The sequence below is a fragment of the Varroa jacobsoni genome, unplaced genomic scaffold (genome assembly GCF_002532875.2).
Source record: "Varroa jacobsoni isolate VJ856 unplaced genomic scaffold, vjacob_1.0 scaffold_142, whole genome shotgun sequence".
Lineage (NCBI taxonomy): Eukaryota > Metazoa > Arthropoda > Arachnida > Mesostigmata > Varroidae > Varroa > Varroa jacobsoni.
The window spans coordinates 2,777-23,749 of NW_019213044.1; the positions used below are offsets into that span (position 1 = coordinate 2,777).

General features: G+C 39.2%; 1 protein-coding gene and 1 long non-coding RNA gene across 3 annotated transcripts; both read left to right on the plus strand.

Moving 5' to 3' along the window:
* Window positions 1-1,342: 1,342 nt before the first annotated feature.
* LOC111269124 (uncharacterized) lies at window positions 1,343-4,513 on the plus strand. 2 transcript variants are annotated; one of them, XR_002685596.2, is made up of 3 exons: window positions 1,343-1,503; window positions 1,964-2,481; window positions 3,414-4,513. It is a non-coding gene; the product is annotated as an uncharacterized LOC111269124 (long non-coding RNA). The 2 variants fall into 2 exon arrangements; XR_015314473.1 differs by having other exon boundaries at window positions 1,343-1,476.
* A 3,399-nt stretch (window positions 4,514-7,912) lies between these two features.
* On the plus strand, window positions 7,913-9,412 carry LOC111269117 (cAMP-dependent protein kinase type II regulatory subunit). Its single transcript, XM_022848496.2, has 2 exons — window positions 7,913-8,383; window positions 8,777-9,412. Exons 1-2 carry the CDS (start codon window positions 7,969-7,971, stop codon window positions 9,286-9,288), a joined length of 927 nt encoding a protein of 308 aa, XP_022704231.1. The 5' UTR covers window positions 7,913-7,968; the 3' UTR covers window positions 9,289-9,412.
* Window positions 9,413-20,973: the final 11,561 nt, after the last annotated feature.

The following is a 20,973-nucleotide window of genomic DNA, read 5'->3' on the forward strand; positions in this document are numbered from 1 at the left end:
CTATACGTCCTTAAGCGACAAAAATTGATGATATCGTTACTCGCTCGAAGCATCGTGACTTGTGACAACTAGATCAATTTGTGTTGCACCAACAAATAAAACTCTCCCTACAGCCATTTTACGGTCTACTGAAGGATCAGGAAGGGCGTCCATGCTACCTGCTCGGTGCCTCGGTATTACGAGATTTTCAACCAGATTTTTCCAGATAGATTATATTATTTCTAAATAGACTCAGCGAACCTTGACGCCTGTTAGCAAACAGTGTGCATAAAGAAACGATTGCGATCGGTTCGATATAATTATCCGAAGGTATCTTATCACCATAAAATTACGCGTTTATTAGATTCATTCGCAGAGAGTGTATTGGTGCCTAGAGGCCTTAGGCCTTTCTAATATAAAGCAATAACGAAAGCGGGTTACCAACCAAGCCAAATTGTGAGTAGCATTCAGACGCGTAGTAATACTTTCCAGGAGTAATTCATTATCTTTCTGTTATTTACAGTATACTATGATTCACGTATGGATAAGACGCCGTACAACAAATATACAATCGCATTTATGTGACGGTGTAGTAAAAGTAGGCAATTTTGAAGGTCTGTTTTGAAGTCTTTTCCTTGGATTTATGCATACATATCATTACAGCTGTACTGGGTACTGAGCTCCTTCGATATGTGTTCAAGGATAACGACACCGAGCGAAGCAGTTCGTTTTTTTTTCCTTTCAACTTCACCATCAGTCGCTCTTTAATGAGGAAACCATTGCACAGAGCTTGTTGTATCATTGCGTAATCCGTCACAGAGAGCAAAACCGTCTCACTTTAGTACACAATGGCAAAATTTTTTCAGCTTTCACTGGCTAGCGTATAGTAAACGGTGAGCAAAGCTTCCTAAATAAGCATTTAAGCAGTTTCTATCAAAGCAGCTTTGTCATAGCTACAAATTTCAAGCTATGGATAATTCACTAGGCACTTGCAATGCTTAAGTGCTGTCTACCAAATTTTAAGGTAAATAATTTTATAAGTATTATAAAGAATTGTGTCGGAATTTGAACTTTTTAATGTTATTCTAGAGTGATTTTATAATAAACTGGACTCTGGCTGGTTTGGCGGATTCCAGTTCGCCTTCAGTTGAAGAAGCTTTCATTTGCAAGCGCTAATCTTTCTATGTACTATGTCTAAAAGAAACCACATGAAATAATCTTCGGAAGCTTTAGATTTGTCAGACTACTAATTGCAATCGAGATCGATCTTCCATTGTACTATGAGAAGATTCCTGCTGTATTAATGCCAGTTAATAAACTGGCATTAATACAGCAGGAATCTTCTTTATTAGTGTGGATTGATGTTGTGCTTAACGGCCTATTATTCGACACGAAGTCATTCCTATAACCATGCGATGGAGATGGACGCGTTGGCATCAGCGTTGCTAGACGCGTATCAGTCCTGGCCCAACAACACACACATCAAGGTGAACTGATGTAAATATCGTCTTGTAGAACTACCAAGTGAGCAATATTATCCATATGATTCCCTTTTTTTTTCTTTTTAATATATCTATATGCATATATACGCTATATGGACATATGCTTAACGTCAAATGAAGTGAAAAGTCTTTCAAAATGTATTCGAGAGAATCGTCTAACAGGATACATTTACCTACACGATGTATACGTACTACTATAATTTTCGTGCACATCAAAGAAGTACATAATGTAATCATTTTAACTGTGGTACGTGCGAGAACGAACAGTTGTACCGTTTGTACGTTCAGGCCCATAGGTCTTGCATGTTGTATAATTGCTATGTTAGTATACCATGTAGGCTATGCAATTGTACGACAAATGAATTTTGTCTATGGAAGTATTTTTCAACCGAAACCTTTCCGGAACGTCTCCCTATTTATGAAGAATCCCTTGATCTAGCTAACCTTGCTTAAGATACTTCGTCGGTCCGTCGTCTTTTCAGGCGTTGAAGATTCTGCGTTCGCGAGATCTGTTAACGAGGAAGAAACTATCTCAATAAAGGGGAACAACAGTAACGATTTTTTATGTCGTCGATAGTGGGCAATTAAATGTGTAAAAGGCGACGCACTTATCAATGCGCATGGTGTTGAGGTTACCTTCGGGGAAGTCTCATCGTTTGATCTTACTAATTGCCCTATATTACTACTCGAGCTCAAATCAATGCCGACGACAGTATAGATAATTGTAAGGAGCTGCTTCTACGGATATGTAAACGGAAGCTGCAGTTTGAAAAGTGCAGAATGGTCCTTTTGCTAGAAAAAACTTCGGCAAGAACGCGTCCCAGATACGTCTTGCGTATGTAAGTAGGGATACGGCCAAAACTAGGATGAGAATAGAGGCGGGATTACAACGTCTGCGCCGCTGGCGTAGCGATGGATCATTCAGGCAGGTGGAGTTAGATTCTCGTGGCGCCTTCGGTTGTAAACCGCTCCCAGTTCAAATCGTGCAGAGATAACTGAGGTATATGCCAAAGAATCAGCTGTCGTTCTTCTGTAACCATGATACACGATGTAAATAGGCACGATCATCTGAGAAATAGTAGTATGAAGTAAAGGAGAGCTATATATAAGTGAAGTGTTTGTTTTAAAGCATTAGTAGAGTAGAATTTTAGGCACTCGTTGATTTTCGGAGTTCAAAGATTCATTAGTCCAAGTCTGCCAAACGCAACACGTGTAAGTACAGCAGTATACTATACCATAATCCATTAGATAATCATTCGGGTAAAATTGTATAATGAGTACCTGGAGTTCCCGTTGTTGCAGAGAGGCAAAGAACGATACACCGAAATTTTTAGGGCATAGGGATTAAGTTAAAGTCTAACTCTCCGAGTTGGACTTTAACTTAATACAAAAAGCGAAGATCCTTATCAAACGTTTCAGACTATCGTGCTAAAATTACGTAAAGGGTTATATCAAGATGTCTTGACATCGATTTGTGGCATCAAATACTTTCTCTGAATAGCGAGCGAATATTGAACGTGATATAATTATAACAAAGTATAAAATAATAATTATATATATATATATATATATATAAATATAATTTTTTTTTTGCGCAAAAACGCCTTTAAAATACCACACATCTCAGCTCACGTGTTTATGTTTTACGGTACTATTTTTTTCAATTGTATTTAAAAGCGTTAAAAAAATGCAAAGCTGCTTAGTTCTGATTAACCCAAAAGTTATTTTTTTTGAAGTTGAGTCTTTTGGAATGAAAACATTGACGACTGCAAATACATACAAGTATCTATCTTGGAGAATCTGACTCAGGCATCCAGCTCCCTTTACGTATACCCTTAATTAATTCGTACCTCTAAATCCAGGCGAAGTATGACAGTATATTAACAAAGTGGCACTAAGTTTTTCATTGTCATCTGCTTTTGTAATTTACAGGCAAGTTATTGCAGCTTAATTGTCTAACTTACCGTCGACACCTGGCTCGACTTAAGTACCTGATAACTCACTAGCTTGAAAGACAGATCAGAAGTGTTCGGATCCGTATAACTCTGTCGGAAGAGGCGATGAAACTTGCCGATGGAATTCAGTGACGGTCATACCGTATCTAATTAGGCTGACGTCAGGGACGGTTGTCGTTCCGTTAAAACAGGACGGGTCGGAGTTATGGTCAAGGAAAACGGTGATTACTGGGCGCATTGTTGCCTCCTTTCGAGGATTGTACTTTGCCAACCTTGCAACGATCACAAAAAATAACCTAGCAGTTATTATTGTCGCCGATGACCTAACGATCCGCGTATCTGCAGAGTTGAGACTCTCGAAAATATACTGGACAGATGCGTAGACATCATAAAGGATAACATAGATAACATTTCCGCGTAGAAAGCTCAAATTTTCGACTCAAAAGGACGCAGCTGAAGGATGATGATGACCTTCGCTAAGTGTCGTGCTACGCTGAAGACTCAACAAAACCCGACTGACTTCGAGAATTAACATTTGTCTCAGGATAGGAATTATGAAGTTAACAGACATGTGTTCCTCTGAAGACACGCGACCCACAATAGCAATATTTAAGTTCACAATGTTCTCTTTTCTACCTTTCTACTATGTCTTGAAGCTCGCTTCAGGCGACAGAATTCGGTGTGAAGTACGTACAGCATGTTGACGGCAAGTTTAAGAAATCGATGCCTTTATAATTAATAGATTATGCTAGACTACCGAGTAAATGGACTGCGCTAAAGGCAGAAACGATTAGAATTAACGCAGGCATTTGCGATTAACAACGCCATGCAAAATAGGGATACGAAATAGAAGAATGCTGCGAGCTGTTCTTCATATCACTGCCTCCCTTCTCCTGCTGAAGATACAGAAGTAGCAGAGCTCTAGGGAGTACGGTGTTAAGTAGAACCGTACCAAATGACATACACAAATAAGCATTACGTTTATGTATTTAATTCCGCTACCGCAGTAGAATAGATACTGACATATTTTGTTCATACACGTGATACAGCCACCTAAATAAATAGCTGTCCCTAAAATTACGTTTTATTATTCTAATTTCGACGATTTATTTCACGAGTAGGCCTTTCACAGGACCGGTGTCCGAAATGCTGAGCATTATACACAGTCCAGACAAACAACAGCCAGCATTGGCACGCTTCCTAAAGCGTCTGATGAAAACTACAAGCATTTGAATCAGAAAGCTTTTCTACGAAGGATAACATCGAGCATGAGTTAGCTAAGGACAAATGGAACACATGCGATCTGGATCCTGGTATCTGTGTATAGAATCGATATACGTATGTCTGTACTTATACATGTATCAATAACTTCATGTAAGCAGCCAGATTGTACATCTTATTGTCTCGTTATCTAATATAGCAACAAAAACTTCAACTATGCTAGAATAATGGCCTTCACAGCCACTCATGCATACGCGTATATATATATATATATACGCGTATTTGAGCTATTCTTGATTATCGCTCATGTTTTTTATATATTTATTTACTATTTGAGAGCTTGTGGAAGTTATTTCTTGGCACCTGTATTGTCGTCAATGTACCACGTCTATACTACATCAACGTATATTACGTAAATTAGGTAGTGAGATAAGAAAGAAGAACATAACGCTAACGAGCAGCGTCGCAGATGTATCCATGCGTCTTGAAAAAGCTTCGAAAAGCTTCGAAGAAATAGCTTCTGAGCGCGTTTGAAAATCTCGAGAACTGAACGCAGGGGTAGCTATGTACTTTGCTATCCGCGCAGTTTGAGACGATTAAGAAGCCTGGGGCTCTTTGGTAATTGATCGCGTCGAGCGGCTATTTGAAGTTACCTGGACATTGTTATGAGCATTTTTTGATGAAATCTCAAACTATAAATAAAACGCATGGTTATTTAATGTTAAGAAATTATATATATGGTATCTACAACGGCGTAAAACGTAAGTAGACTGCTTGTTAGATTCAAATTTGTTTCAAGCGCCTATAATAAACTTCATATGTTTATTATAAGTTATAATTTATAACTTCACATAATAATAAGTTCACATAATGTTTTATATTTATTTTGTTGCATTGCTTAACGGCAATAATATTACACAGTGTTTTTATAGCATGCATGTTTTACGTACGCGCATGCGTATGCTTTATGTATGTGTGTGTATATATATATACAAAATTATATGCGTGTTAACAGTATTGCACTGCTCACAGGTTCTGCACTAATGTCAAAAGCGGACTTACCATAAATGTATGAGTAATGATGAGTAGAAAACATGCACGTGGTACGACACAGAAACTACGTGCTCGATGTGCATGACACAATGTCAAGGTTATACACAGATCTCGGGTAGTGTGTATGTTTGAGCTTTTGGTCGTGCAGTTCTAAACGCTCAGAACTGCTCTAAACGTGCAGGAACGCTCATACTTTAGCTCACTGCTGAATTTTTAAAGCATCGCAAATTGCACAAATATTAAGTCAAACCGCTTTAATGGTTCCCTAAGTTATATTATCAACGACCGTACCAACATGTTCGTTCCACAACATGGTAGCCAGGTCCCATTTGAAATTAGTCTAGCATATCCGTAACGGCGGTAACTACAGACAAGGACACTTGTGGTTCAACTGCACTTTGCCCATTTCCCGGCACGGCCTTAAACCAGGTGCAGGATCGACATGCTCTTTCATTCATTTATGGCATTTCTTCTTCTCGTAGCCGCTTGGGTAGTATTTTACGATCTCATCGGGCCTCGGAACAACTTTAGTTCCTGTGTTTATTCGTTAAATACCCCATCAGATCATATTCGTTTAACAAAGTCAAATCGTGTAACTGAAGAAATTCAAGTTTTATTTTTAATATTAATTTTACCTTAAGTCGATTGATAAAGTTGATCTGGAATACTGCTAATATTACCTCGGGTTTTCATATGAACGTCATTGTGAGTAAACTCAAGTTTATCCGGAAATTAGGACAAGTGTGTTTTGATACAAAAAAAATGCAGAGACTGATGAATAACGAAAAGGCTCAATTAACATAATTTGTTAATGATTTATTTTCTACCAAATCGTTAGTGATGCCTGTCTATTCGACTGACTACAGGGTCCGTTTTTAATTTTTCGCTTTGTTGAGTGGCTCACTTTGGGCTGGATGATGCAAAAGTTGATAGGAACCGAGCTAGGCGAATCTGTCAGACCAGAAAGAAAACGTTTTCTTTCAATGAGAAAAAAACGACGTATTTAAATAAATCAGAAAATAGCGATGAGATCAATACAAATTACCTTCATGTTCATATACCACGGGCTTCGTATATAGATGGGACCAAAGCGGAGCAGGTAGCAATAATTTTTCGCCGTTAAACATGAAGGCTCTTTGAGACATAGTGCCAATGACACCACAAAGCTAACTTACCGCAACTACCTAATACCGCAAATGACTATCGCACGTATGATGCACGTAACTTCTGTCGCTAATCAATTAAGCGTCCATCATTGCCGCAGCAGCATATAAACAGTGCCTGATTGACACGAATAGCTGGAGTTAGTAATCGATATCTGACAGCCCGACTATGGTGACCACCGTTGTATAATGGACCCTAATAAGAGGCTCTACGCTGTGCAGGCCGAAGACGGCTAGCTTTTTTACGAGAACTTGTTGCACACTCGAGCGCCTCATTCTAAACGAAGTTTTTCAGCTTTCCTTCGTGCGAAGTTCTTCTACAATGGGGGATTATTCGTGTGGCCAATCGATGACGTTCGTTTATCAATATAACAATGGCAACGAGCAGCGGTAGCACTGTTCCAGAATCCGTCGAATTACCACGATATCGTAGAAATTTATACAAGTTCTGTGCAGATGTATACACGTACACAGATCGAAACCAACCAAACAAACAAACAAAGCCACACCATTTCGAGTAGGCTCACCAGTTTGATGAACGTCAACTTCAGAGGACGTCTGCTGTTGCCAATTTGATTTTGAAATTGAAAAATATATATGCGCACTAATTGTGGGTCCTTGTCCAATGTCAGTTCTTATCCATTATACCCAAAACACAACTTTATTTATAATGATGTTGATTTTCCGCACCGGAACCCCGTGTGCATTATCAAGGTTACTTCGATCATCCAAGTGGCAAGGAAGTAGGCACATAAACTTGAATAATCGTGGTGTAGGGCGAATGCTTGCTTCAGATTGGCTGCAATATCCGAGTCAGCTCGTGACGCCTGACCATAACGTGTTAAAGATTTACAGTAGCTTATAACTGAATTTACAGTGAAACCTAAGTGTAATTTCCTCACATTGTTGTAATCCACCCCGTCGTAACCGAAACTACGCTTCGTTTTTTATCTCGCGTACGCAGTCCGTGAATACATTGTACAAACGTGCGTATCTTTCGCCTGTATCGGAAGAGTTTTTAATGGACGCAAACGAATTCCATTGTTTACATTTCTCTGATCAGAATCAAACCTAGCTCGATATAGGAGACAACCAATGGCAACAGTTGACCCAGGTCACGCGGATCGACGCAGCCGGCGAAAAGCTGTTTGCGGCGAATCTTACGATCCTGCCACCGACACGGAAGCGATACCCAAAATAACACCGAAAAGTCCCGAATTGCGCGATAAGCTGCTTGATATCGCAAGCAATGTCGTCGTATTCATGGGTTTGGATGATCGCCAGATGAGTGAGGTCATCGATCATTTATCGGAGCGAACAGTGAAGGCTGGTGAAGTCATAATGAGGCAGGGCGATCCTGGGGACTACTTCTATATTGTTGACACCGGGAAGTTTGATGCAACGATTAATGGGAAAAAGGTGTCAACCTATGACAACAAGGGCTCGTTTGGTGAGCTGGCCCTTTACTACGATCAACCTAGGGCAGCAACTATTACGGCTGTGACTGACGGTAAGATAAAAACACATAATCATCACAAATAGAACCGCGTATTTCCATTTCAGTGTTAGAAAGGTTTAAAACAATGAACTGATGAGAAGTTTTCGGCCGGTCCCCCGCAAACATTAAAAATACGACCGGAGCCAGTTCTTCACTAGTAGACTGCTATAGTGCAAATTCATAATGGTCCTATATGATTAACGACTGTGACATATAGATTGAAGAATAGAATTGACGTTCAATACAGGATTGTTTTCTTCTTCTAGTAGCTAACGTCAGCTAATACACTGAGGGTAAGACTGAAACTGCAGCCTGAAAATGAGGCGACAGTGACCAGATGGTGAGGAGACGAAAACTCGGGCCATAGGTTGCTAATCGATATGGTGATTGCGTATACTTGTCTAGGAAAAATGTGGAAGATTGACCGGACGATGTTTCGCCGAGTAGTTCTCCGTAAGGCCTACGAACTGCGACGAGGCTATAATGAACTGATAGCTTCGGTGCCTATTTTCGAGTCACTGACCCCCAGGGAACGACTAACTTTATGCGACGCACTCATTCCAAGACTCTACAAAGATGGTGACGTTATCATCAAACAGGGCGATGAAGCTGATGGGATGTACTTTGTGGAACAAGGTAACGTAGATATATATGTGAAGTCGAAAGATGGAACAGAACAGTTGGTTAACACTCTTGCGAGGGGCAACTATTTTGGAGAACTTTCTTTACTGACCGAAAAACCTCGCGCAGCCACAGTCATTGCTAGGGGCGATGTTCGAACAGCCTTTCTGTTTGTAGCAACCTTTGAGCGGCTGCTAGGCAAGTGTACTGATGTTATGCGGCGCAACATCAGTAACTATGAAGCACAGTTAATAAAATTGTTCGGGTCAATGGACGCAGTCAACAAACTCCGTTAGTTGGCCTACAAGGACCTTTATCTCGCAGGCCCGCGAAGGATCAAATGGCAACAGAATATGTCAAAATGCTTTTTCCAGTAAAAAGCTATCGTAATAAATATACGCTTCTGCTGATTCGTGTTTATATTAGTTGTTTTGTTTGTTCGATTGTCTTTGTGATTGGCTAGAATGATCATACATCCTGGGCTTAATAGAAGGCTTGCCGCTACGAAACTATTGCATATTTCATAAGCGTCGTCTACGGTAGTTAGCGTACTTGAGACCTTCTGAAGAAGAGCAACATAGGCAGTGAAAAAGGTACCCACAATGTACGATTTTTACTAGTGCTTTGGATTTTATGTTCGTTTATTGACAGGCTGGATCGGTTTCTTCAGCTAACCTCTCCGGAGTTATAATGGATTTATTCGTTGTCACTGTCCATGACTTTTTTCCCATCTATCAACAAGAAATGGTTAGGCCTGACGTTGAACTTTAGGCTGTAGGACCCAATTTACTATTAGACGTACAGTTAGAATTTCATCTGATTACTGTGCGTTATCTGAAAGGTCTCGCAGATGAAAACATCTTCCCATTCAAGCTCTCATAGGGCGGCTTTCAGAATCTTGCGGCCTGACATGGTTGTTAAACAAGAAAATTTTACCTGGTCCATTGGGTACTTCCGTATTATTTAGCCTCGTCCACTCGACGCGGCCAACTACATCGAATAATCGTTGAATATGCGTACTCCTGTTTACCGTCTTGTTGTCGCTGTCATACGTTTTTCTGTGTCTAATAACATTCTAACTGGCCAAACGCCTTTTGGAACGGAAATTCAGCTAAATCCTGGCAGTGAACATCAATTCACTTCTTTGCTTTGTCGACGTGAAAACGCCGCTCCTCATCACAAGTGACAGAAATTCTGTATAAAAAAAAACTCACTGTAGCTGGGGTTGCCTGGGGCAAGGTGGGGCGAGACTTTGAATGTCAATGAAAAGTCTTTTTTCCTGCTACGCCTCACCCAGTCCTTGACATATTGAGGCTTCTAATTTTGTATGAAATTTTAGATAAACAAGATGCTTGATAACAGTTTGGTATTCACAGCTCATCTTCTCTTTAAGGAGCTGTTTTTGTTCGGTATTCTTATTGGTTCGGATGGTAATGGCTACACTATTCAGGTCTAAGATTTTTTTTTAATTTAAGGACAGGTTTTTCTAGCAGTCTGCTTCATTACTGGCTGTATATGGCACAAGTACCCCAAAGTGCGTCAGGGTTTAACCTCGGTTAAACGCGAATGAGTATATGCCGAGAGAGTGCACGCTTATGCACTTGGAATTTTTATCGACAGAGCCATTATTTCGAGATATCTACCATTTCGAAATATCTATCGAACTATAAATAGAGTGATCTACTAACTGCACCACAGAATTACAACGGGCGTACAGAGAAACGAGTACTTCAAATAAAATAAAATATATAGAAACAAGCAAACACTCGAGAAATAAACGAACAGGTAATGTTGAAAATGAAACGACTTTATTTATGCCCAGAGCTTCTGAACCCATCATGTAGAAAGTAAACTATAATCTATGAAGCACACGGTAACAACTAAATCGTAGATTTTTTGACTCATAGTCGAGAGATCATATGGGTCGTACCAATAAAACTACATCAAAATAATGCCGTGTACAATTAGGAAGTTACATTCATAGCAAACGTATTGTTGTTGGGCGTGCCCTCCTGCGGTTGAGAATGCTTTTCTACGACATCCGAATTTAAAAAAACAAAAAAACTGGCAACTATAATTACTTAATCCTCGTTGCTGGTTTCGTAGTAAACAGGCACAGTCATTAAAATTTTACAGTTATTGTAAGCTTATATTAAGCTTAAATGTATAATACACAACCTTATGACAAATTATTTTCTATCCATTGATAATATGTTAGATTTTCCTTTTTGCAAGGATACGCATATGATGGTGTGATATAACCAAAGACATATACCAAAAGAACATAATTTGGATAACATTATTTTTAGACGAAGTGGGCTTTCTAACATAGCATACAGTATTCGATAGCCTTATGCTTCTTCACGCATATAACGGCCACTAGTGCTTATTAATAATACTAATAATTCGCAGTACTGGCCAATACGAAGCTTCAAAGCCAAACATTAACTAGCGTATCTAATCGGTACTTAATGGAAGAGTGCTTTGAACACAGTCACCGCAATATTATCTTCTCCTCCAATGGGGTATTCACTTTTATGTCCGGAGGCTACTTTCTACAACCGCACTTCCACGCTCAGAGTATCAAGTAGACTACGTCAAATCAACACTTAGCCCTGTACTTACGCTTCGCTTTCAACTAGAAAACAATAAACCCCTAAGGAGGTCCAACATTGTTGTTATATATATATATTGAGTAGTATGTTGAGCTTTTTTGGGTACAGCTCTGACCAAAATTAGACCTCAGTTTGCGACATAGAAGCGCGAAGCTTTATCACACCTATAGTTTTAAGCTGTATTCTAGCCTGATGGTAATTGTTTCTTAATTACTCATTAATATTAAGCTCATAGGTTTAAATCTTGACTGGCTACAAAAAATGAATGCGTTTTTTTTTACAGTCTATAACACGTAATAAGTAATATCAAAAGCAGACGTCGAGAAATTCAGATAGATTTCGTGCAGCCAAAAGCTGCTGATAAGAAAAGAAGCTATTTGTGATAAAAGATAGAGAAAAGCCGTAATTGATGTAATACTGGAGCACAATAGCAATGGGCATAAGGATTTTGAAATGACTCTGCTACGGGTTGAAAATTTACTGATACGTAATCACATACGAAAATCTGCTAATCTTGTTTGTTATTATGACACCTGTACACACTATGCGTTTATGCATGCCCATTTCCCACTTCCTATATTTTTGAACAATGAAAGAAACCGAACGTACCTATGCAAAGCGTTTCTCTGGTCATTAAAAGGCTCAAGCTTTTCGATTACCTATGTAGGGAGCACCTTGTCCCAACTTCAAGGAGCGCTAATCATTAACGCCTCTAAATGCCACTAGCCAACTTGAAGTATATCTTGCGGCTACATCAGTTATATTCAAAAACGGACTTGTTACAATTTATCTTTAAGCGTTAAAATCAAATCGGGCGTTTTCCAGAATAAGTTGAACGATATTGACTTCTGCAACGAAATTCAAATTTTTGCGCGCTTAGTCCATTTGTAGAATGCGAAGCTTTTCTTGCTGCAATATTGCAGCAAGGTTAGCACGTCAGTGATGAGGGACGAACTAGCAGATAGCAGAAGAGTCTTTGTGCACTACTTAAACAATATGATTTGGTTTTGTTACTTGATTTTGCATAAATACAGAGCAATCATCGTGAGGTACGTGCTTCTAGGCACGGCGAGAACAAAGGATAAATTTAACCATAATGATCAAGTTCTAGAGGTTTGTATATGAGAAAACGTAATACCTTACTAATGAGATTATTAAGCCTACATCTCGTGGACTTAATTTGTAGCTACACAATCGATCCCATATAGGATGTCTTAAACGGTAAGTTATTCTTTCAAGGGTTACCCAGTTACTGGAACATTTTTCCCAATAAAGCCGCTAGGCGCCCATGTATTAGTACTCTGCTTAAAATTTTGTTTGAAAAATGACGTGGCGAATACTTTTAACGAAACGTGCGATGCTGTATGATAAGTACTGCTTCAAAGACGCGCACGTGTAGCGAGGAAGCCGCTTCCTTGCTAATTGCTCGTCCCTGAAGTAGCTGATATCTTCGAAAATATGTATCGTCTTTGTTGAGTGGTATCAGGCACACGTGATAGTTAACACTCGCGGTTTTTTGACCTTTGTTGTGAGTTATCACCGGATTTGCTAAGGTATTCAATCATGTCTAAAAAGCGGGTCGTTGTTGCTTTTACACATTGAATGGATATTGTTTGCTCAGAATTCAACTGGCCCCATTGGCTTTTACACGACATCAAATGACCAAGCTGCCTTAAATGTACGCAGATATTCTGAACTACATTAAAAAACACATTTATTTTAGAGTTGATAAATTAAAATAAAAATATTTATGATTCTTCCACTTTCGATCCATCACTTTGAAACAACTAGATGAAATTGGAAAATAAAAACAGGCTTTCCTCATTTTAGCTAGCAAAGCATCCGTTTCCACGCAATTACGTCACTTCCAATTAGTCGCGTCGATATCTTGGAAAAAAAGCTTCCTTAACGTCCACTTCTAGTCGTTTATTGGCATGGCAAATCGCTATTAATTAGATATAAATTTCTGCATGTTGGCTTCAACCCGGAGAATTTACCATGGTGAAAAAGTTGACGATCATCTCCTTTTGTTGGCTGTCTAGGTCTCTTGTACTTTCGATTATAATAGTTACGCATCAGACTGGACTCCGTCGAGGCAGTAGAGGTTCCCGTCGAGAGCGATCATCGGTTAGTAACGAAGCTGCTTATTGTTCTGAAAGCCTTAAACGTCAGGCTTGAAAAGAGTTAATTCCGCTCAAATATAACAGATTTTATTTAAAATATGTCCGCATAATGCGTTAGCTGACGTAGTCTGCTAATAAACTGGCCATTCGAAAAATAAGAGTCAGAATATATAGTAAGTGCTGTCATTTATCCAAAATTTGTCTACCACGTTTTAATGTCGGCTGAGAATTCTAATGCATGGAATGGTTCCTATTCTTTGTATCGATCTTGCAAACTATATATATATATTAAAGTTGTGTGTAAAATATAAGAAACGCGACTGCATTGCTCTAGCATTACCATTATAATATATTCCATCAGTCAGAACATGAATCAGTAGAAGATGGTTCATGGTCTGGCCTTTATCATGGTTAAACATGATACTAAAATTCAACTTCTTCCGTCGTATTGAAACAAACACGTTTCGGTTTTCAACAACATAAATTGGGCCTTTTTGAGCCTCATCAAAAGGGTACAAAGACAACCGTGACATACGGAAATTAAAGTCAGCAAAGCGCACAAGGAGGCAAGCGTAGTAATTATGTTGGGTGGCTCCATCCTACCTTTATAGTCTTACGAGAAACACGTAGCTGAACACTCCATTCTGCTACAAGACAGCGTAATTCAACTTAGATGGATAAAGGAGAACCGAGTTTTCGAAAATTCTGATATAGGAGTAGATCCAGCTTCATGTTGATTGTCCTAATAATATTGGACTCTTTTAGTTTCCGAGAAGAAGCATTTTCAGGACTTTTGTTTGTGCCAATTACGTGTCGAAAGTTGCATAGTTGGTACTCATAACTGTTATGTCGCGTATATAAAAACAACAGTAAAAATCGTGGTGATCATTGCAAATATAGGGGAACAACGCAATACATTGTCAGAGTGTCTCAATCTAATACATTTGCCTAAGTAATCTGTACCTGCTGCACCCCGATGATTCACATATCAGGCTATGGCGTGAGTGCATAATGATACTCACGCTAGCCAAATGGTATTGCGACTTACTGTGAAGTTCTCGTATTGATTGAGAAATAACTTAGATTTTTACTTAGGGTTGCATTCACGATGTAATAACTGTGACACTCCATCTTACAAACACCTCTTAATCTAAATAGTAATGCCTAGACATAGCAGCCAAACATAGTAAGGCTCTCCAGACTAGAAAAATTCGTAGAAGCTTGCGCCTTACCGATCTCATCGGTGTAAGGTACGCACATAATACGCCTGAACGTGTTTCAATATTTATACGTAGTATAGTAAGTACACAGTACGCGTCAACGCTGGATGATCCGAAGCGTAAATAAACTCGTAATGTTGACAACTTTAACTGTACCAGCGTCGTGTCGAATTCGCCTAATGGTAAATTCTGAACGTAAAGTTTGCCGCAGCCCATCAGCAATGCGCTTATTATACGTTCAAGCGAAGGGTGCTACATCGTTTCGACAGTGTTATATAGCAAATATATCTACTATAAGGTTTACGTTTGCCTGAGATCCTTGAGCTTGATATGATCTATTTATTTTTGTAACAAGCTAACGACCTTTAATAGCGTCAGCAGGCGTTTGAGGACCTAGAAGGGACCTAGAAGTGGTAGAGGCAATTGCAGTTGGATTACCTGAACGGGGGTATAGGCATAAGCGTGCACAATAACAGTCCCTGAAGTGGAATCTCTCCTCTTGAGATCAATACAAAAATTGAATTTGATACAGAATAGAAATACAAAGCTTGCGGATTGATTTAGTCGAAGCTAAAACCGCTGTGCACATATATATGCTGCAAATAACCTAAAGGTGGTTGGGCGAATACAGGTTTTATCGGCAACAACTTTCCGATACGGCTCAGGGAAAAATTTTGGGAGATGATACAATGATTCACGCCTTTTTTTGCTCGATCGAAAAAAAAAAATTACGATAGCGTGTTGTAACACGTGACTACCCATTTCTAGTACAAATGCACCATATAGAATTTGCAACGGGTTTGTTTCTTCGTTCTGATCAGCTTGTCAAAACATTATATCAAAAATTAAGACAAAAACCATTATTATATTTTTTAAGTATCGAACGCTTCGTCTATATGGCTTCCGAATCGACAAGAGTCCATTCCGTAGGGACAATAATAAGCGTACCTCTTTCTTTTTCGCAATAATTTCATGTGTAAAAAAAAATAAAAAATCTCCAACTATAAAAATAAATAAGTAAGGAAATGTCTTGGTGTTCGGATTGGTGTTACCCTAGACTCCTTGATGATTTCGAGCAGCGTCACGTTACAACGTCAGCAACTTGCAGATGCGTGCTGAATTGTGGGTCAGAGGTCGTTTCCGTCCAAGTGACAGCGCGACCTACTTTGGCCTGAGAAAAATTTCAAGGAAAATATGGCATAACAACATTAGCCGCTTCAGCTGCTCGGATCGAGTATCTGTGTAAAAAGTTCGGAGAATTTCTTCTAAAACGTGCACGCATTCGAAGGACTAAAGTCGCACGGCCAAACCGTTAGACAAATCTTTGGTCAAAAAGCCCTAAAAAACCAACGATTTCATTTTAAATTAAGAGAGCTCATTTGATCGCACGTATGAGTAAAACGAACCATACACCGAGTCGGTGTTGACTCCGGTTGACCTCCACCTTTTCAAGTAATCTCAAATTGCTTTACATCAAAGTACATCATCTTATTATTTCCAAAATTGGTGATTCTTAAAGCGTACTCGAGTGAGCAGAAAGATTTCCCTAGCTCTACTTTGTGCTTTAAAGTCGCTGCCATTCGAGCTCACCCAGCATATAGCAACGTATATCATACCCGTGAAATCAGTACGCCATGTGTCTGTCTATCATACTGTAACCATTTGGTCTGATTTTCATCGAAAGTAAACAACTCAAGTCAAGGTTCTGTACCGTTATAAGATCATTGGGGTTCGCTGAGCGATTGGTACCTTACGTGGGTAAAAGTGCGTTTACAAACGTTTTGTTCGTATAGAGAAAAACGCAGGTTTGCAACACCTATATCCTATATTTTGGGCTATTGATGATGCTTGCAAGACTCGTTATTAACCTTTATTAAACACATTTGCGGACAGAGGGAGGTGCAATTATTGCGTGGCGAACGCCGAGGTTGAATCTCTTTCTAACACCGCTCGAGTGCTTCATTAGTCTAGTGTACGTTAAGGGGTATTTATTAAGTATGCTATATGACGCTAGTTCTCCAAGCCGTATCGTACGTATTTCATACGCCAACGTAAACGAAATTTTTAACGTAAAACTAAGAAAACGACGACCGTATTTGCCCCTCCGTAAGAAAAGGCCCTATCACATTTTGTTATCATAAGACCACGGCCAAGCGTCGTTATTTCTTACGGAAAGGTACCTGATTTTCAAGTGATTCTCGAGTACATTTTGTACATGGACTACAAAGTGAATCCGCTCTAACGACTACATTTCAGTTTGTCCGTTTTTGATCGCGTACCTTTAGAGCACAAAAGTTGACAGCTTATACCCGCTACCACAAGTATATCACAACCAATTTTTTACGGTATGTAATTCAGGTTAATTCTTAATAAGTAGCATCTCGTAGTCGACGCAGTGCTATGCCGATATCATTGTGCTTTTGTTATTGGAAGTTTTACACCATCATGCTATCATTAGATATTCTCTGCTGTATCAGCGTGCTGTTGCCCCCCCCCCCCCTCCAACGTACGTAGATAGTAATAAGTTAAGTGTTTAGTTTCCATAACGGTTGTACGGTCGTTCTTATGCATACCTATTCCGTACAGATATCGGAAGCAAAGAAAGGTGCAGATTTCGTGTTTTACTTTCAGATGAGGCGAACGTTTGAGTCAGAGTAGCCACTGTAACTAACAATTAAGGCCGTAAAATGTACTTAACACCTGGTTAAGTAAAATAGACAGGAGGTCAAACGTTCAAACCCAGGTCATTCACCTCACTGACATTTGATAGAATTTGAAACTGTAATATAATAAATAGACTTAAAAATAAAATCACTTGTAACAGCTATGAAAAAGTGTAAATTCTGCTCGAAAAACTGCTGTCAGCTTAACAAAAATCAACAGAAAACAGAAAATGATATTTTTTTAAAAATTGATTCTATTTCAGCAGAAACCTTCTCAGAAAACTTTACTACTAAATACGAATGACGATAATAGCTATTATTAGAAAAATCGATAATCATAGATAATGTTTAAAAGCTCAGTCCGGGTTATAGGTTCTTTACGCGTATCGGAGTCACTCTCGTTGATTCAAAAATATATATTTTCCGTAAATTACGCTTTATATCACACACATCTGGAATTTTCTCTGTTACTGAAGTTTTTCATGCTTCACCAAACGTGAATTTGAAACGCTTGAATCTTGACGGCTGGCGTCTACGCCTGCCTTCGAACACAAATCACCATATGTCTCTAAGTTTGGCAGGCAAACACATGAATAGAGCCGTCGATAGCAATAATAGAGTCATGTAGACTCAAACAGAAGAAATTGTTCCTAACCATTTGTTGGTTGGAGAGATTAAATCGTCCGTGAAACAGTCCACCATGTTTGTGGACAAAAACACGCCAAGACACAGAGCTGGGCTTTGATTGCACAAATCATACCAAATGCTATAAATAGTATCGGTTATGGTAAAAATCATACTTTGTTCTTGTCGTATTTCCTTACTAGAGAATCAGTTAAGACAATGAAAAGTCTGCGTTAGGTTTTTTGTCTAGCAATTACTTTCAACCATCAGATTTCGAGCATAAACGTCTTGTTTATGCAATGTCTCTCTCTCATCATACGCACGTAGAGTAAAACATGTATTGCACGAGTACAGTAAAAAAGAACGCACGCTAAAACGCTTGCAGGTACACTCTAGGCACGTTCCATTTGTGGGACAGAAATTTCGCAAGCCAGAGTTCCGTGTATACAAATAAGCAATCATCTAAAATTGATCTTCGGCCAGCATTTCGTCTACCACGGAAGACTATTATTTTCTAAATTTGCACTCTGCTTTTAACATACTAGATTAAATGGTCTGATCATGACAACCATTTGTTTGCATTCTAAATAGCTACGTATATCTGCACCCTCAAAAAACGCACACTCTGTGCGCTTTCAATTCTTCGCTGACGATCTATACATTAGAGGACTTGTGTTGTAGGCATTAAGGTTTTCGTCTGGAAACGGGTACGGATTTGGTGTATCGTCCAGCCGAACGGTCGTTGTGCTGACCCCCCGTAAACAAGCTCTATCCATGCCTGCCAGAAGCCTCTGGAGCTTGAATCTGAATTTGCTGATTTTAGCCAATGCGTTCTGCGGGCTTCGTTGAGCGGCAGATTAAATCTCTGGAATACTAACTGTTGCTCTGGCTACCATAGCGGCCGCAGTCCACTCGATGCAAATCTCCCGCTCGAAAGTTAAAACACGTCCGTTCGTGACGGCGGCGTACGACCAGCTATTCTACTTGTGGCTTCTACCACCAGGAGGCACTTGTCGCTTTTCAATGTTTTTATGGCTTTCCGAGATGTGCCATCGTTGCCTCGACGTCTCGAAGCAAAGTGGCGTTTTCGTTGGAGCACTCGTATCTGTAGAGCAATGAATCTCGCCGTATGGTCAGTGAGGCCCCCTGCCCCACCATCTCCCTCAATAGGGGACTCCACTTCATAGTAGATAGTTGAGCACTTAAGACACTTAACTTTTTAGCCTACGATTTAGTTATGGCAAGATTGTTGACAACAGGACGAAGACAGTGACTTCCCCTAACTGATGTACAGACACGGTGGGCACAACTCCGCTACGATTTCGTACGCCGTACCTGCCCACGCTGTTCGTCACGCAACAGCGTTACGGCACAATAGCTTTTACGAACTACTGAATACATACTTGCCTTATTTTGGCAGTTTTTCAAATGTACTGACAGATGCGGATACATTTGAAAACTTGCTATAGCTTCGAAGCGCGCGAAGAAAAAGAACACAGCATTTTAGGATGTTATAGCTTTATTGATGCAGCATCTTTGACGAATTTTTGTCCGATTGAAATAAATTACTTTTTACAAATTAAAGATGAATCTTCAGGCAGCGATAAATTAATAAGGTATAGGGGCATAGTTCTTGAACAGGCTACGGCGTAACCAGTAAAACTAATCATTTTATTAATCCCATATAGGCAGTCGTTTTGGTAGACCTGAAAACTAGGGAGCTTTCAATACTTCCCTAAATTTTTCCCTAAATAAAAAAGCGATCTAGTCAAATCGCTATAAACCTGTGCTTCGCTTAAAAAGTTTATTATTGAATATAGTGAGATAATCAAATTTTCTTCCTAAAGAAGGATTGTGCACTGCAGACATAATAAGACAGCATAAATACTCCAGACAGTCATATCTACGATATATGTTAGAAAAAATCTCTATATATGGGTTTGGAAATCTTAGTAACGTTCCTGGTAGCATCATGCACCTCGTAATCCAATTAGAATCATTCCCTGTGCTTAGAAAACGCTATCCGATGAAAAATCTCCATCATTGAAAAAGGAATCAAGCTGGATCTTCTTGATATCAGTAGCAATAATGTATCACTAATTAAGCACTTACTGAATGTAGACGCTATAATTTGTTTTGAAAAGGATTCAGGATGAAAAGGAATCAGGGGACGAGACCGATTCATTGGAGTTACTTCGCGAAGATTAATTTTTTGCAGTCGAAACTATCAGTGTCAATGTTACTAATGATAGACAAAAGTAAGTTTTCTGGTTAGATAATTTGTTTTTAACCAGTGGCCAGAGAGGAGTCGTTATACTGCACATGAGTAGAAGCGGTACCTTCCAACAAGTATCAGCGAAAGGGGATCAAACTAGGATCAGGATCAAAAGCCCATCACTTCTAAAACTCCAGATTTAATTCAAATTATGATGAAAATCGGCTAGAAAGGTTAGTGATTTAGAAAAAAAAAATGTCAAAGATAGTTTTCTAAATGGATCTATGTGTTCTTAAGACATCAAAAATTATGTCTTTGTGCTAATCTTAGAGTTCACAGTTATACTCATTGAGCTCATTGATTAGGCTTGTATATCAGCCGAAAAAAAAATCGATCAGATAGTAACTATGGTAATAAAAACTGTACGAGGTCCTAAGAAGCGTTACGTACCTATTTAAAATACGTATTCTATTCTGGACACAAAGCCTGGAGTACCGTTTCGTTATAATTATTTAAATCGT